The 18,607-nt window shown below is 42.9% G+C and overlaps 1 protein-coding gene across 1 annotated transcript; it reads left to right on the top strand.

Moving 5' to 3' along the window:
* Nucleotides 1–14,095: 14,095 nt before the first annotated feature.
* Nucleotides 14,096–17,855, top strand: Nefl (neurofilament light chain). The gene is made up of 4 exons (XM_040740592.1): nucleotides 14,096–15,311; nucleotides 16,011–16,135; nucleotides 16,532–16,851; nucleotides 17,300–17,855. The coding sequence occupies exons 1-4, from the start codon at nucleotides 14,265–14,267 to the stop codon at nucleotides 17,413–17,415; spliced, it is 1,608 nt and encodes a 535-aa protein (XP_040596526.1). The 5' UTR covers nucleotides 14,096–14,264; the 3' UTR covers nucleotides 17,416–17,855.
* Nucleotides 17,856–18,607: the final 752 nt, after the last annotated feature.

Genomic DNA, 18,607 nt, shown 5'->3' with positions numbered 1-18,607 from the left:
TGCACATAAAGGCAAAACAAAACTAAATAAAAGACTCATTAAAAAAAACTAATGACTTTCTCGTTGAGGGAGATTCTTTAAGACTAGGGGAATGAATAAACCTAATGAAGTTCAAGAAGTAAGTAAACCTCACACGTGTCAGAAAACTGAACACTGCATGATCTTCAAGACCCCTCCCCAGGGTTACACAAGCAGTGAGGACCCTGGTTCTCAGTCAGATTGTGCTACCTGCAAGTCCTCTGGGAAACTCTGCAGAGATGCAGCTTTCGTGAGTCGTCACCCGGGCTGGGTGACACTGTGAAGTGACACAGCTATCTTTGAGTCACCCATCCTCCAACTTTGTGAGATGGAAGCTTGCGGAGTTTTACTCTATAGCTATGTGAATACTTGACATGGAACTGTATACTTAAAAATTGTTGAATTAGGGAACTGGAGAGATGGCTCAACGGTTGAGCACTGGATGCTTTTGCAGAGGACCAGGATTCAGTTCCTAGCTCCATGTGACAGCTTACAACCTGTAACTCCAGTTCCAAGGGATCTGATGTCATCTCTGGCCTCTTTGGGTACTTACTTCATGCATATGATGGGGGAACGTACATGTAAGCAAAACATCCACCTCCATAAAATAATCTAAAATATGATTGGAGATAGTATATTATCATGGAGTTTCTACCATACTTTAAAACTTTAAACAGAAGACACAGATAAACAAGGAAGGCATACCAACCCCTGCACCCCCCAAAGAAACACACACATGGAAGAAGGAAAGAGTCTACCAACGCCAATGACTTTATTGATAAAACTGAAAATTTACAATGAACAATTGATTGTAAAAATATGGGTATTGATGTATACAATGGGAGAGAGAACCTAATGGTACTACAACCATGAGGATAGTTTTTCAATAGTTCAAATTCATACAATATGAAAATACAAACCTGGATGATTTTAGAAATAAATTTAATGAAACACAAGAAACCAATAGCTCAGTGGTCTATGAATCCTCCAGAAATTAATACATGGCAGGACTCTGCTGGGATCAGTTAATGAGGGCAGTACAACCTGTTCTCCTGATCAGGCAAGAAGGGACTTTAAGAGAAAGCAGAGGAAACCTCACTGGATGAATATAAATGCAAAACTTCAAACAGATATAGACAAAGTTCACAGAGGAAAAATTAAATGTAGATACAAAGAAGAGTTTCATTCTTTTAGTTGCATTTGTTTAACTCTGTGAAGCTGTGCTGCTTTGCCTGTCTAAAACACCTGATTGGTCTAATAAAAAGCTGAATGGCCAATAGTGAGGTAGGATAAAGGATAGGCAGAGCTGGCAGGAAGAGAGAATAGATACACAGAGAAATCTGTGAAGAGGGATTGAGGAGCAAGAAAAGGAGGAGAGGAGGACTCCAGGGGCCAGTCACCCAGCTACACAGCAAGCCATGGAATAAGAAGTAAAGAGAGGTACATAAAATAAAGAGAGACAGATGGGATAATTTAAGTTAAGGAAAGCTGGCAAGAAACAAGACCAGCTAAGGCTCGGCATTCATAAGAGAGAATAAGCCTTCACATGTGATTTATTTGAGAGTTGGGTGGCGGGTCCTCAAAGAGCAAAGAGCAAAGAGTGAAAAACAACTAACTACATAAGAGTGCATCAGAAGATAATGTTCCCAGCCTGAAAAAGCCGATTCTCCCAAACCTAAAGAAAAATCTATCTTATGAAAAAACCTTTAAGAACATTTCTTTTAAATTGGGGAAGAAATAGAAAAGGCATGCTATCAGAATTTAAAATAGGGAGCAAAATGAGATAAAGAATTTAAGGTTCTAAGGATTTGAAAGGATGCAACATAATCATGTTATTTATTATTTACAAACCTATATTCTGTATCCACTTTACCTACAGATACGACTTTCAATAACATACAAGAGAAGGAGTAACATGGAATCAGTGTATGGTTTGCCTGTGGGACAGAGAGGCAGGAAGGGGATGGAGTAAAGTTATGTAGAGGTCTTTCATTATGCCCACAAAACTTTAGATCCTAACTAAATCTTACAGAGCATTAAGGCTTGACAAAGCATAGGCTCTGTGATGTTTATTATAATACCTTTATTCTTTTCTACAAACTTCAACAAGAATTATCTTGGCAGTGAACTCCACCCATGTGTGCCTAGGAGTTTCTCAATAAAAATTGTTTTTCATATTTATTTTATGTCTCTACTTGGGACTTTTGAGACAGGGTCTTGCTTTGTAGCCCTGACTATTTTTAACTTGTGTGATCCTCCTGCCTCAGATTTCTGAATGCTAGAGTCACAAGCATAAGCCATCACTCCTGACTGTCACCTTCTTTTTGGATTTTTATCGAGTCACAGTTCTCTGTGTAGCTTTGTGAATCAGGCTGACCTTGAACTCACAGAGATCCACCAGCATCTGCCTCCCGAGTTCTGGGATTAAAGGCATGCACCACCACTGCCCAGATGGCTGTCACTCATTTTTAAAAGGACTGTTATCATTGTCTCATCTTGAGTGAAACAGCCTGGTGAATATGTATGATCTTCAGATGCAGACACAAGAGAGCAGTTTTTGGGGCCACTGACAGTGGGGCCAGGATCTATCCTTAGTACATGAACTGGCTTTCTGGAGCCTATTTCCTATGGAGAGATACTTTGCTCAGTCTAGACACAGAGGGGAGGGCCTTGGTCCTGCTTCAGTGTGGTGATGGAACTCCCCATGGAATGCCTTACATTCTCTGAGGGGCAGATGGAGTGGGGGGGAAGACGGTGGGAGCAGGAGGAGGGGAGGGAAGGTGAACTGGGATTCATATGTAATAAACAAACAAACAAAATATGAAGACACAAACCTCTAGGGAAAAATATACATGAGGATGCATAGGTATATGTGTTTACTTGTATTTATGTGTGTATATATGCACATATTTATACATATATAAATGCATATTTTATGTGAATGCTTCATGTTCATGACCTCTGATTATCATCTCTCAGGCCCAGCTCTTGGACTTATGAAAAATGTGAATAGATTGTAACACTTTATATGCAAATTGGTTTTCAATATTTGAGAAATGAAAATGAGATAATATGGCTGTCTGGTTTAACATGGAATATTTATTTTGTGTATTGAGACACTATTAAAATGAAAATTAAGAAGTGAAAAAATGTACATTTCCGCAAGTGTTCACATGGCGTGAGTGAGAACATATAAGTTCGACACGTTCATGAAACCTCGTAAGAGGAAGGGCAACCAAAAGCATTTGGAAGGAAGCAGGTCATCAAAAATGCTCGTGAAATAATCTGAACAGAGTTTTTTTTAAATGCCTTTATAAAAATTCACTCTTTTAATCTATTATATTAAATGGTTTTAAATATATTCATATAATTGTGCAACCACCCAAATAATCTAAGTTTGGATGATTTCAACACTTAAAATGACCTTGTGTGGGTGTTTCCTGTCATGACCCCTTTTCTCCCAGTCAAAGTATACAATTCCAAATTATGTTTTCAGAAACAAACGATAAACCCAAATATTATTCTTTTGTGAAAGTTTATCTTGTAAGATTTTTTAAATGGTAGCAGCTTTCATTTCAATTGTGAGTGCTGTTTCTAAAGAAATATTATGTGGTTCTATTAGACTTGCTGAATTTCATGAATGCAGAAGGAATGTAACCACTGGGTTCAGCAGTCTAACTACTGGTAATTATTTCAAGAATAGCACACGACATTCCTGCTCTGTTACAGCAGACTGATTTTATGAAAGAATATAGCTGATTGGGTATGAACATGTATAGTTGGAGTTTCTTTTCAGCCTGATTCCTCAGCTGATTAGCCACAAAATGAACACAAAAAGACTTACATTAACTTATAAACTGTTGGTCAGTGGCTGGGCTTCTTATTGGCTAGCTTTGTCTTAATTATTAACCCATTCATATTAATCTAAGTATTTTCATGTGGTCTTATCTTGTGAGAGAAGGATCTAGACATGTTACTCCTTCCTTGGATACATGCCATCTCTGGCAGCCTCTCTCTGCCTCTCTCCCTGGCATTCTCTTTGTCTCCTAGTCCTACCTATCTTCCTGCCTCTACTGGCCAGTGTTTTATTCATCAACTGGTAAGAGAAACATTTATACAGAAGAACATCCCCCATCAAACATGCCTGTAAGACCAGTCCTGATGCAGCAGGAGGCTGAGTTCAAGACCAACCTAGGAACATAGAGTGATTCCATCTTAAACATAATTAACTAAAAATTAGATTATAACCGGCTGCTTGATGCTTGGAGATCCTCTAGCATGCTCTGTGCCTGTGAACCATGGGACATTGCTCTAGACTCCCTAGGAACAGTTCAGCTTGGGGACAGTTGCACTTGGTTGCTGGCAGAGCTAGATCTAGGGTCAGTTCCTGGGCCCCCATGCATTGTCATTTCAATCATATACAATTGTTTCCCCAAACTTTGAAATAGATGGGGCGTGGGAGGGCAGTGATCAAAATGTGATAGACACACTAAAGGCAGTCACAATAAAACTCACCGTTCTGAATAACGAACACACACACACACACACACACACACACACACACACAAAACCATCTGCAGAGAAATAGCAAGTGTACAAAATACAGTTGTTAGGCGAACATGACAATGCATTTAGACAACTTAGGTGATTTTCCAATCACTGTGCAGGATGTGTTTCCATGGTAACAATTACAGATTATTCTCCTGTCCTCTCTATAAACCTCAGACTTCAGGGTTTATGAGTCCCTAGCCATCGACTTCAGACTGTTCGTTTCTATTTTTCAAAGGGAAAGCAACCCATAAATCTCAGGAAGATATACTGAAAAAGAGAGATGAAGGGTGAGGGATTCTTGGATTTCTCACACTGGACTTTGGTCCTAGATGAGACCGGTAAATAGATGGCAACCTGCTTTAATATGTAATCCTGAAGCTATAGTGAAAAAGAATATGCTTTTCTTCCCTAATTTATAAACAATCCACGAAAAGAAAAAAAGAAATGGGAGCACGGATTCATCGTCCTGTGGGAGGGCACCAATCTGACTGATAAAATAAGGGCAGTCATCCAGCTGTTTACGACTCGGCCCCTCGCGCAGGAAGGGCAAATTTATGCAGATAAGCAAATGTGTATGTCCCACAACGACTCCAATTAATAATTCCCTCCTCAAATACCTCATTCTGCAAGTTCCTGCTCAGAGGTGGCCAGGTACTCTCATCTAAATCAAACACATGCACGCCTTATCCTCCGAATAACGCTGGACTTCCAAACCCTCATCACTGGTCTCTGGGCCTCGTTTGTTCAGTATTTCCTGCCTTTTTGTTACTTACGAATCAGACTATCAGGCTGACCGAGCACCGGTCAAGGCCAGCTCAGAGGTGCAATGATTCTTTCTGAAACGCCCTTGCCTCATCCTTGGGGCAGCCCTTCCGGCTTGAAATGGAGCCGGGTCTCCATGCTCTGTAGCTGCCATCCTTCTGTGTGTCCCACAGCAGCCCGCCATGCCCTTACTTAGGTAATCTTTCTAAATTTCACTTTGGAAACTGATTTGGAAATCAATTTTAATTTGGATGACTTCTAAAGTATATCTTAATCATAGTAATGGGCAGAGCATCTTTTTGTTTTGTTTTTGGCAGGAAGCAAAGGGGCCACTTTGCAAATTGAAACATCTAAGGCCGTTCAAAAGCGCATCTGTTATGCTAACATGATTTGGTTGGTGTGCTATTAAATTTGTAGGGTAAAGTGAAACTGAAATATTCAGGGGATTTTTTTTCTAGTGTGCTTTTTTTCTTTTTCTGGACAACCCAATAAAAAAGAGAATTTCTGGCTAGCAAAAAAGCATCCAGCCTGTATCTGAAGAGAGGTCTCCGATACAATATAGTTCTTATAATTATTTCAGTGATGGTTATCTACGTTAGGAAGCTTCCAGTAGAGTGATATATGTATTTGTAAAAGGTTTGAAAATTCTTGGCTGAATATTTCAGCTTTGAAAAACCTGAATATATGTTTAAACTTTATAGGGGGGGGGAAGAGATCTTATTGGTATAACAATTCCCCAGAACATTCTTGTACTTTGGTCATAGCAGGAAGTGTGAGAATTCAGAAAGATCATGACTTAACTGTGTGACCATGATCAATACTCCTAAACTCTCCGAATTTCATTTTGCTAATTGTAGAATAAAAACAATTCTCACAAATGTGAAGATTTAGTGACTCAGAATGTCCACACTCCTTAGATGTAGTGTTTAAACTCTTTCTGCTTGCTGGCCACTGCACCTCAAAAGTGAGCATGATTCAGGTATTCAAGTCATTGTGAGTTTGTGATGATGAAATGAAGCTATCCAAGCAAATCACTTTGCACAGTCCTTGACCCAAAGACATCATTAACAAGCATGACTGATAACACAAAAGTGTCCTAAAGCAAATCCTCCTTTCTCTTCTCCTCTAAGAGTATAGGATTATGCTTTCATTTCCCATCAATCATTCAGGGCTGAATACTGGGTGTGGGGCTTATCTGCCAATTTGTTTCTTCTTTGTCTACTTCCTCTCCTTTTGTTTTTTGTTGGATGACTTTCAGGAGTGCCTAGGAAATAAAGTTGAGTTGAAACCTGCACGTGTCAATGCCCAGATTTTTTTTTGGTTGGGAATGGTATCCCCAAAATAAAACTCTAAAGTGCTCTCCTAAAGATCTGAACTCATCCCAAGATGAATTGGTTAAAATGAATTTAGATGTCACCCTGGACCGATGATGCTGCAGACACCGAAGCCTTTCCTGGAACGTAGTGAACTCCAGTCTGCAAGGAACGTTTTGTCTCCATCACGGCTAAGCTTCTGATTATTCAATGGCCATACACTTCATCCCACAGGGATCACGTAATGCTCACTGTTCAAATGCTTTCAGCATTCTCTTTCCTCTCCTTTCTCTCTGAAACTATTCTGCTTAATCATAGACACAGAGCAGAGGTATAAAGGTTAATCTGTACGATCTCCCTTGGCAATGGTCTTTTAACAGTGAGTCAAGCAAAGGGAATGGAGTTCTTATATTTGAGCAGTAACACATTAGATAGCATCGCTAAGTAAGGGCAACCTAAGTCTTCCTGATCTTTTTATTTGTTCATTTAATTTAATTTTTTTGAGAAAAGCATGTATGAAGCAGACTAGAGTATCGTGGAATTCTTCATGTAGCACAGGCTAGCTTTAAACTCTAGATCTTCCGGCCTCACCATCTCAGTCTCTCAGTTACAGGTATTCACCATTACATTTGGATACTCCTTTGCCTTTTCAGAATTGCACTGTGATGAGGCCTGACACACAAACCTATGAAACTACAAGATTTGGAGAAAGAACCACAATGACAATGATGACGGGAAATCTGGATGACAGACCTGGCTTTGAGGCTATAGCACTCTGAGGTACTTCCTCAGCCCTCTCTGCATCCCCTGGGGACCAAACACTCCCAGAATCATCTCATGCCTCACAGAAATGCTGCGTGGAGTCAGTACCATAGCTCACAGCCTTATCTCCCTGAAACGTCTCTACAGTTGCCCATTAGAAACAGAATGCTGTAGACTCACACGGAGAATGAATTAAAATTTAGGGGGAAGGAAAAAGCATAAACCCAAAGTTGTTTTTTTGAGCATCAGTGTTCTTGTGTGTCTTTAGAAATGTCAGTGTCTGCTCCTCTTAGAAATAATGTCTGGTGGCTGCAGTATGAAAAACCAGAGAGAAGGGTTAATCCACAACTTGGGAGAGATAAATAAAGCAGATAAAGGTTAAGTCCTGAGGAAGTCAAAGAAGCAGATAGAAGACTTGACTGAAATCATATGAATTATGGATCCTTGTAGCCTCTAAAATAGTATATAAGGAAGGACTCTAAGAGTGTTAAGCCGAAAGCATCGTTACCCTGAAACAGAATCTATTATCCAGTTTAACCTGATGTTGGGAGGTTTTGAATTATTTCATCAGGTTTGAATAGACCAAGATATTAGAGATCAGAGTTAAAGAAAATGAATAATAGTTACATCTTAGGATTTTTAAAAAGATTGTAAATAGATTTTAAAGCTTTTTAAAGTCAATATTAACTCAACATGAGGCAGCAATGTGAGATTGAGCTGAAAATTTCTTTAATGCTACATGAAGCCGGGGTAACTGAAATACAATACCATGCCTCTCTAGAACAGGAAAACATCCTCTACTTAAGCTGTGTGAGTTTTAAATATGATGCCTGCAAGGCATGGAGAATGGGAATCAGCCACACAGACACCAGCTCTGGGCCACTGCCAAGCTTTCCTTCCCCAAATCATATCAATCACTGCTCATACCCGTCTCATCCTTATGACAACTCTTAGGATTTTGCTTTTTTAACTTTTATATCATTCTTTGAAATTTCATGTGAATAAGATTTTCTCTGTTTATCTGTTCTTGAAACAATGTCCCATATTTATATATTTATAATATATTCAGTTTTATAATTATTAATATAAACATGCACACATCCATGGCTTTATTTATTTCTTCAGACACGAGTAAATTCAATAAAATGCGTGGCTCCTAGTGGCTTGCTCCATCCTGACAGAGACAAACCCCAAGTGCACAGTCCAAACTGCTAAGGAATAATCACATCATCATGAAGAAAGTCCCTTTGTCATTTTTTCCTTTGGTGAAGCAGCCACTGCTCTAATTTCTCCTAGCATGGGTTAATTTGTCTGTTGTAGAATTTCATGGAAATGGAAACATACAGCATGTAATCCTTTGTCAAAGATTTATTTCAGTAAGACCCCAGCTTTCTATCTTTGATATTCATTTGTGTCCTGTGTTTTCAGTAGAAGCTTCTTTTGATCATGTTCAGATATTTCTTAAGCTCTTTGAAGGCTGTGACTGAGTTGCAACTCTCCATACCCCTGAGACATTTGCACAGAATTTTGGCACAGTCTATGTGTTTTGTTGACATTTTGTGACTCAATGGGTAAACGAACTTATGAGTTATTTAATCAATTGATAAGCATTTAGACACAACTTTTGTAAAGCAAATGGTGCCTTAATGTTCAACTTACCAAATAACCTGACAGACACATGGTTTCCATAGCCGGCCTGCCATGTCTTCAGAGCCCGGGGATCCACCCCTTTGTAACTTCACAGCATCTGCTGCCTTCTTGCAGCAAGGCGAGCTGGTGAGGGAGTGACCGTCTGTCCTGGCTGGGCTCCAGCGTGCCTGTGAGGGCGCCAGCCTCAGGCTCTGTCTCTGGCAGGTGGAAATGCTTATTCTCCGTCTTTGAAAATGTTATGCCTCACATTCCTCTGATTGATTTATTAAACCACAGTAGAGGTCAGCAAAGAAACCCAGGTGCGGGCGTGGATAGTTCTGCAGCCGCTTATGCCCTAGATTGCAGGAGCAGCATGTATTTCTCTGCAATCAGGAAAGTGCAATGGAACAAACAGGGTTAGTCCTGTCAGGTTGCTTGAAACACTGTCCCCACTCTGACTCTGACTGGTGACTATGATGGAGGGTGAGGCCCTGTGGAGCAAGGCCTCTGGGGATAAAAGACATTGCCTTGGCTACTTCTGTGAGTGGAACAAGCCTTTAAAGGTCCGGCCCCATCACCATCATTTCTGCTCAGACAGCACTAAGTCCCTGTCACTTGCAGTGGTGAGCGTGCTCTGAATAGAAATGAGTTTCTCATCTTTAATGCATGCATGCGACATCCGCCCTTCTGCTGCAATCTAAAATCTATACAGTGGCGCAGCACGTTTTTTGTGATGCATCACTTTCAGAATGTGAGGCTTCCAATTAGATACTATTTTCTTTCAATAGCATGTGTTCTTTTAAGCATTGATAGGAGGGAGACCCAACCATGAGTCTAATGATAAATATGGCCTGAGTAACACAAAGAAATTAACTGGCTTCAATATACATAGAGGAAAGGTAACTATGTCGTCAACAAAGTGTACCTTCCAGTTCACTTTTTGCTCATATTTCTTTTGGAAAAAGTAAAAAATATATGGCAAGTGTGACACATTTTAATCATGGACTGCTGAGTGCCCGCACTTTTCTTTTATTTATCTCGGTTATTTTATAGGTATTGTTTAGGAGACCTGTTTATAAAGGCAAAGAATGAAGACAAGTGTATCGAAGGAAAGGGGGTCAGGGTGTGGTGACTGCAGATTTAGAGGGGTCAAGATGCATTTTGGCTTAACAACTTCTGAAAAGGTTATGTTACAAATGGGTGATGAGGCTGTGTCTGAAAATTTACACCATGGGAAATAATAAAGTCACATTATTGTGTTACTTGTTGTGTATTGTCTTTTACTAGGAATAGCCATTTTATTTTATGTTGGGATGCTTAGGGAAACTTGTAACAATCACACAGTTCATTGTCCTTGCTAGCCATTCAAAGAGAATATTTTCAGCCATTGCTTCACAGTATAGATCACTTCCTGTTGGTATTACCCAAATGGGAGGGGTTTAGTGCATGCATGTTATATTTTGCGGCCTACAATATGCAATTAATGAACTTTACAAAGGCAGGGAAGATGTGAATTCCAATGAGGAGAGATGTACTCAATTTGGAAGAAGACACAGCTTGAGCTTGAGGTTGCTGTGTGATTTCAAATGACTGAATATCTTTGGCTTCAGCTGTTTGCTCTGAATAACCTTCACATGGAGATTTTGTCCTTATTAAATAATAGATAGCAAATGCCTGTTTCTTTGTGAGCACCTTTTCTGTGTTTACTTCCTTCATCCCTCCTTGGATTGATGTATGGACTCTGGCACTAATGCTATTGATGTATCTGCTTGTTGATAAGGGGGATGGAGACCCACCTGCTATTCTGATGTAGGATTATTTGACTGCATTGCTATTGGGAGGAGAATTTGACTCTCAGGACCATGGACAGAAACCTTCTAGGCTCTATTTAGCCTGTAAGAATTCCAGCGTAATGCTGCACTTGAAAAAGGAAACGCCAATACCGAAGTTCCTGTGCCTAAAGGATTTCAGAACAAGCAACAGAAAAGCTGGAGTCACCAGGTGCCCACTTGAAGCTTATGGATCCAAGAAGTGATATATTTTTAGTGGTCCTAAAACAGTTATACACTAACTATGTAACTTTAATGCAAATATATTTTGCTTTCGACTAATGGATCTGAAAAAGTTGTTTGAAGGAATATAGAGGTGTTTGGAGATAACTAAAAGAGCAAGAATTTTGCTAATGATTCTCACCAACTAGTATTTATTCCTATTTTTCTAGTATATCTACTAGATGGGGTCCTTCTGGAAACTCTCAATTTTGTGTTTGTCCTATGCTTATAGGAAAATCAAAAGATAGAGATAAGACTCATAGACCTTATGGAGATAAATAGAGAGAGGGCGACACACATACACACAGAGAAACACACAGAGAGACAGAGAGGTAGGAGGTGAGCCAGCAACCTACTGTAGAAGTCACCAAGGCAGAGCACTTATGGACAGGGAAAAGGAAAGTCAAGCTGTTTCTCTTTAAAGTGTCTTAGTCTACCTTGGCTCAGACACACCAAGCAATGTCATTTGGGCTCTTGGAGCAAATGCTTACAAAAGGACTGGAAAGGGAGGATGACTGGGCAGAATATTTAAAAAAGAGGCCAGCATCTAGCAGAGGAGAACACAAAGCAGGGTAAAGTAGGGTGGGGTGGGGGACCCAACATGGATTCAGGACCCCTCCCTCTACTCCAAAGCAAGGCAGAAGGGAAGCAACTATAACCAGTGGCTATTGTTGGATGCTATGAAGAAAGAGTAGAAACCCCCTTTCATGAATGCTAATACTGTCCCTCTCTTCCATTCGTTCCTGATCGGGATTAGCAAGAGAATCAGTCCTGGATGCTCAATCAGATTTGCAGATGCCAGTCTTGCCACCAAGCTCGAGTATCTGCTTGCTCACTGAACCACAGAAAGTGCCCCATAATTTATTTTGTCTGCAGCATCTCATGGTCTCTGCAGCACCAGCCGCACTGTTCCCTTCTGGGCAATCTGCTCTGCAGTCAAAGGTGTTAGCAAGAAGCCCTGCCTCTCCCTCCAAAGAAACCACACACACACACACACACACACACACACACACACACACACACACACACACAGAGGCTTAAGATCTCTGAGGATGACCTGTAACTCCTGAGGAAAGGCACTGGAAGGATGGAAGTGAACAATGTCCAACAGTGGTGTGTGAGACCCTCTACAAAGATTGTGAAATGACACAGGTTACATGGAGCTAGCTTGAGGAAAAAAATCTGCAGCTCCTCATCTTTGGGAATAATAGGAAGCAAGGAAAGCTAGTCAAGATCTCTCTCTCTCTCTCTCTCTCTCTCTCTCTCTCTCTCTGTGTGTGTGTGTGTGTGTTTCTCCCCCTTAAGTCCTCTTGATCACTGATGAATGTGAAAAAGGATATGCAGGCTACAGAGAACCATCTGAATAGGACTTGACCCTATATGCCGGCCACGTAAGTCCCAGGCAGCCTGGAGACTTTAGGCTTGAAAGCATAGCATTTAGGCAGGGGTGGACTTCTAATATGACTTAACAGATTTAAACCACCAGCAACCCCATGGAAGTCCTCTGCGTCAGTCCGTTCCTCTTCCATGAAGGGGACGAGTTATCAGAACCACAGCAAGTATAAGGTTAGAAAGGAACTCGAAAAATAAACCCCACCTCACCCTATTTTCGGTTTCCAGAAGTGACCGGGCACAGCTCCAAAAACTTCACTTCCCAATTTGAAAACCTTTACCCATACCCCCTAACTGGGCCATTTAAAGAAAACAGTAAGCCAGTGGTATGTTGAACAAATTAAACAAAACGCCAAATGCTTGCTTCAAAACCGGTTTTAGTTACTTCCTACGAATCTGAATCTCTGCAGTATCTTCTCGAAACTGCAGGAACTCACGGCGCGGCGCAAGTATGAAAATGCTGCACCCACGTGCGTTTGGCTTGCCCGCTCTGGTATTTGGGGTATCTGGGTGCTTCCCGAAGGAAGCCCATAGATTCCCTATTGCATCTGTTACCTATAAATTTCAGCCGGCTATTTATCTTCATTCCATCTCTAGGCTGAATTCTTGTCCTGGGAGACCACACCCAGAGCTGGCGGCTGTTCGCAGCAGCGATTTCTCACCCGAACCTTTCTCAAAACAACAAAACAAAACAAAACAAAAAACCCAACAACAACAACAACAACAACAAAAACCCATCCACCTTCATGACTTGTTGAAGCCGTCAGGTTGGGGTACCACACAGGTGCAAAAGAGGGGAAGAGGCTTTTGATGCGAAGGAAGCTGGAATAGCTCAGTATGCGTCTTTGCCTTGCCTTGCAAGTCTTTCTTTGCCTGATTAGTTTCAAATCCCTCCCAAGCACTCCAGGCGTCATTCCCCACAAAAAAAGGAGAAATTTTATGAAAGGTGCCAGACAAATTAACTGCTTCCTGTAAAGGTTTTAAAATGTTGAAATGGCCACCCGCTGTCCGGAGGTTTCAAGGGTGTGTGGTGAGGCATATCCCCCGGTGTGTTGAGAAATGGAGTGATAAGGAAAAATAAATAAAAGGAGGCAGGAGAAATGGAGGAGAATTTAAGAAAATGTCAGAAAATAGCTATAAAGACATGCAAAACTTTCCCGCAGGAATGTCGCATGGACACTACCCTCAGCTATTGTCAGTAACATAAGCGGCCCAGACTCACAACCCGGCTACGTAAACCCAAAGCAGGATGCTTAAGAGGGTCCCTGATGGAGAAAGGGAGAGCTAAATGTGGGGTGGGATCAGGGTGTCTTTGAGACATTGAATATTAAAAATTGATGTGTCAGTCGGGAGCGAGAACCTTTTATTTGGAACAGTTAAAGATCCCAGTGACTGAGGGCTTTAGGTATTAATAGGCAGGATGGGCCGGGGGAGTGGGAAAGGAAAAGGAATGAATAAGAAGGTTATGGGGGGTCTCAAAGAAAGTGGAGGGTCTCAGAGCAAAGCTGCCAGGCGGAAGCTGCACCTCTCCAGCCGCCTGTCGCTCGCCCCCGCCTTCGCTTTTGCGCAGAATCCTCCCCTTGGCTGCAGCAGCGCGCTGCCCCCACTGGCCTGCGCACCGCGATCGATCGCAGTCTGCGTCAGAGTCCTGGAGTATAAATAGAGGTGGCAGGACCGCACAGAGCTGCACACAGCCATCCATCCTCCTCCTTCCCTCTTCTTCCCCGTTTTTCTCTCTAGGTCCCCCACCTCCGCCCCTGGCCCGAGGGGCACACCGGCCGCCACCATGAGTTCGTTCGGCTACGACCCGTACTTTTCGACCTCCTACAAGCGGCGCTACGTGGAGACGCCCCGGGTGCACATCTCCAGCGTGCGCAGCGGCTACAGCACGGCGCGCTCCGCGTACTCCAGCTACTCCGCACCTGTCTCCTCTTCGCTGTCCGTGCGCCGCAGCTACTCGTCCAGCTCCGGCTCGTTGATGCCCAGCTTGGAGAACCTCGATCTGAGCCAGGTAGCCGCCATCAGCAACGACCTCAAGTCGATCCGCACGCAGGAGAAGGCACAGCTTCAGGACCTCAACGATCGTTTCGCCAGCTTCATCGAGCGCGTGCACGAACTGGAGCAGCAGAACAAGGTCCTGGAAGCCGAGCTATTGGTGCTGCGCCAGAAACACTCTGAGCCGTCCCGCTTCCGCGCCCTGTACGAGCAGGAGATCCGCGATCTGCGCCTGGCGGCGGAAGATGCCACCAACGAGAAGCAGGCGCTGCAGGGCGAGCGCGAGGGGCTGGAGGAAACTCTGCGCAACCTGCAGGCGCGCTACGAGGAGGAGGTGCTGAGCCGCGAGGACGCCGAGGGCCGGCTGATGGAAGCCCGCAAAGGCGCCGATGAGGCCGCGCTCGCCCGTGCCGAGCTGGAGAAGCGAATCGACAGCCTGATGGACGAGATCGCCTTCCTGAAGAAGGTGCACGAGGAGGAGATCGCCGAGCTGCAGGCTCAGATCCAGTATGCGCAGATCTCCGTGGAGATGGACGTGTCCTCTAAGCCTGACCTCTCCGCTGCCCTCAAGGACATCCGTGCTCAGTATGAGAAGCTGGCTGCCAAGAACATGCAGAATGCCGAAGAGTGGTTCAAGAGCCGCTTCACGGTGCTGACTGAGAGTGCTGCCAAGAACACCGATGCTGTGCGCGCTGCCAAGGATGAGGTGTCCGAAAGCCGCCGCCTGCTCAAGGCTAAAACCCTGGAGATCGAAGCGTGCCGGGGTATGAACGAAGCTCTGGAGAAGCAGCTGCAGGAGTTGGAGGACAAGCAGAACGCGGACATCAGCGCCATGCAGGTATGGCACGAGTTCAGGCCCAGAGGGGGCGGGGAGGCTGCACAGTCCGGGTGCAGGGTGTACCCAGAGAGTGAACGCTAGGGGGTCCTCCAGCACAGAGCTGCTAACAGAGGGCTTGACTTCCGGGAGGTTGTGGAAAGGGTGGGGCACTTGGAGGGGGCGGGGCGCCACTGGGGCCTGTTGTGTTGGGAGGAAGGGGCAGAGGGAGTCAGAGTTGGGGCGTGGCCACTAGTCTGACGTTTTCTCTGCTGACCACTCAACTCAAAGTTAACCTGGCACTTCTGGATCTCCTGGTTAATAAACACAGCGGCTAGCTCTCACTAGTTCTGGACCACCCAGCCTTGGAATAGTTTTGTTTTTAGCAGGGTCACTAGAATACTGTCAGAATATTTAGGTCAATTACCGCAACCCATTTATTTTTTTTATTATTTATTTTTAAGTTCTCATCTTTGGGGGAGTAGAAGCGAAGTGGTGAAAGCATGTGGCCTGGTTCAAAGACAGAAGTGTCCCTCCCTCCCCTTCTCATGCATCACTAGACTGGACATTTTAGGCCATAAAACCGTGCAGTTATTTTAAGGGAGATTTTCTTGAAGGTGCACACTCTGGAGTTAACTGAAGCTAGTCCTCAGCACCAATATCACAGTAAAAAGAAAGCAGTAGCCATTTATGTTTTGGAAATTTAAAACAATCTTCCAACAGGACACAATCAACAAACTGGAGAATGAGTTGAGGAGCACGAAGAGTGAGATGGCGAGGTACCTGAAGGAGTACCAGGACCTACTCAACGTGAAGATGGCCTTGGACATTGAGATCGCAGCTTACAGGTAACATCGAATAGTGCAGGCAGTGGGCATGACACCTCGGAGAAGATCAGATAACCGGAGTCTGGGCAGAGGTATGCTGAATCACAAGTGTTCTAGAATAGTTCTACTTTGGGGTTCCTCCAAGAAGGTGCAAAGGAATTAACCCTGAAGTAATGTAAGCTCTCTTATTATCATTTACATTTTAAATCTAATAGGGGTACATAGAAGATTTTGAGGGGTATGGTCTCTTGTGAAATCTCTATTAAATCTTAATTATGCCTATCCCTGCTTATCGTTGTTTGCTTTTGAGGTTGGCAGTGGGGGAAAGTGATGAGTGGTGGGCTTAGAGCAAGTCATGAACACACACATACCCAACGGTGATTTAACTGTATCCTTCACCTGCCCCTTCTCCCCCAGGAAACTCTTGGAAGGTGAAGAGACCAGGCTCAGTTTCACCAGCGTGGGCAGTATAACCAGTGGCTACTCCCAGAGCTCGCAGGTCTTCGGCCGCTCTGCCTACAGTGGCTTGCAGAGCAGCTCCTATTTGATGTCTGCCCGCTCATTCCCAGCCTACTACACCAGCCACGTCCAGGAAGAGCAGACAGAGGTGGAGGAGACCATTGAGGCTGTCAAAGCTGAGGAGGCCAAGGATGAGCCCCCTTCTGAGGGAGAAGCAGAAGAGGAGGAGAAGGAGAAGGATGAGGGGGAGGAAGAGGAAGGAGCTGAGGAGGAAGAAGGTATACAAAGACAAAAACCTTTAGATTTCCTAGTGCATACTGGCTGCGGGTACTCATTGGGAGATGGATGAGCTACAGGGCCTTGCTCACTACCTAGGGATTTCTATGAGAGCTTGGCAACAATAAAAATTAAACGTGTGATGAGGACACACATTTAATAAGCATCTATGAAAAATTGTGGAAGGTTCATATTTTAACACATTCATTTAACATGGTGGTTTGGAGAGGAGGTAAGCTCCTAGCACCTGGAAGTAATCTTTTATTTAAATACGTGTCTCCAGCCAAATTGTTCACCACAAGCACTATAACATGTCCTTCGGGGGAGTGGGTCAAGAGGTTTATAGACCACTCTGACAATAGTGTTCAGTAGCTTACAGAGTCTTGTGCTGAAATGTTCTGCCTGGACTTAACCTAGATTTGGATTTTGTATTTTCTTCTTATGTTCAAGCTGCCAAGGATGAGTCCGAAGACACAAAAGAAGAAGAAGAAGGTGGCGAGGGTGAAGAGGAAGACAAGAAAGAGGAAGGTGCTGGGGAGGAGCAAGCCGCTAAGAAGAAAGATTAAGCCCCTGTTCCCAGCTATCCCAAGAAAAAAAAGTCTCCCCAAATCAGGTCAACCTCATCACCAACCAACCAGTTGAGTTCCAGATCCTATACAAGTTAAGAAGTCCATATATGTATAATTCTGAGATGACTTAGGTTGGACATTCAATGTTGTGCTATGAATTTTCTCCGTATGCAGAGTATCCGTTTGCTTGCAGAGTGGCTTTCTGGCTTGCTGCCAGCCTGTGCATGGTCCATGCTTATGAGTTCAGGATCTATGGCAATATGAATCACACAGATGTTTACAATAATAAAAAACACACACATGCCACGAATAAATGAATTCACTAATGTTCATGTGCAACTTCATGGGAAAAATAGTCATTTGAAACTTCGGTGGTTAGAAATTAAAGACCTCGAGTTATGTGCAATAAATAGTAAATAAAGTTACACTGAATGATATATATTTTGCTGTGTTTTTTTTACTTAATTGAAATACCTTAAAGAAGGCACCAATACAAACAAGTGTATTACTGATCTCCAATTTTTTAAATAATATACAAATTTTAACAAATGCAGTTCATATTTGCACATTCTTAGGGATAGAGAAATAGGTCAAGACTAGAAAACATTCCCCTGTACACACTTTACTGATAATAAATAAGGATGAGAGCTTTCATAAATGACAATGTAAAACATACAATGTTGGCTGGAGGGGTGGCTTTCTAGAAGGCAATTTAGAATATATGGTGGACTAGCATACAGTAAGTAGTACAATCTGGATAGACTATAAATCCCACACAGTTGTCACTATGGTTACATTTTTAATATATTCTTGAATATCATGGGCAGAAATGAAAATCTAAGCCCATGATATAATTAAGAGGAATGACTTAAAAATCTATATTTGATTTTGAGTGGGGCAAGTAACCCTATCAGAAGCTATCTGCCTCCACAAACATGTTGCCTGGAATCCTGAGCTCATGAATGGTGTGTTGTTTGCTTCTTTCTACTGCCTCACATAAATTGCCTTTAAAGCTATAAATTTTAAAACCCTTTAAAAACCGTGCAAGCAGGTAATGGAATTATATTAATGTTACTTCTTGGGGGAGACAATAAATTTGTATGTCGCGTTGGCATTGCTCTGCATGTCTTAATTGGTAAATATTTGGATTTCAATGTCTGGTTGGACACTGCATCACATCTATACCCCA

The sequence above is a fragment of the Mesocricetus auratus genome, unplaced genomic scaffold (genome assembly GCF_017639785.1).
Source record: "Mesocricetus auratus isolate SY011 unplaced genomic scaffold, BCM_Maur_2.0 Super-Scaffold_100707, whole genome shotgun sequence".
Taxonomy (NCBI): Eukaryota; Metazoa; Chordata; class Mammalia; order Rodentia; family Cricetidae; genus Mesocricetus; species Mesocricetus auratus.
This window is presented reverse-complemented; position numbering and strand designations above follow the sequence as displayed.

Bases quoted from the DNA above. Each gene is read 5' to 3' on its own strand.
- Nefl (XM_040740592.1), top strand. From the start codon at position 14,265: ATGAGTTCGTTCGGCTACGACCCGTACTTTTCGACCTCCTACAAGCGG. The intron at 15,312-16,010 runs GTATGGCACGAG...ATCTTCCAACAG, and splicing joins CGGACATCAGCGCCATGCAG to GACACAATCAACAAACTGGA. The intron at 16,136-16,531 runs GTAACATCGAAT...CTTCTCCCCCAG, and splicing joins ATTGAGATCGCAGCTTACAG to GAAACTCTTGGAAGGTGAAG.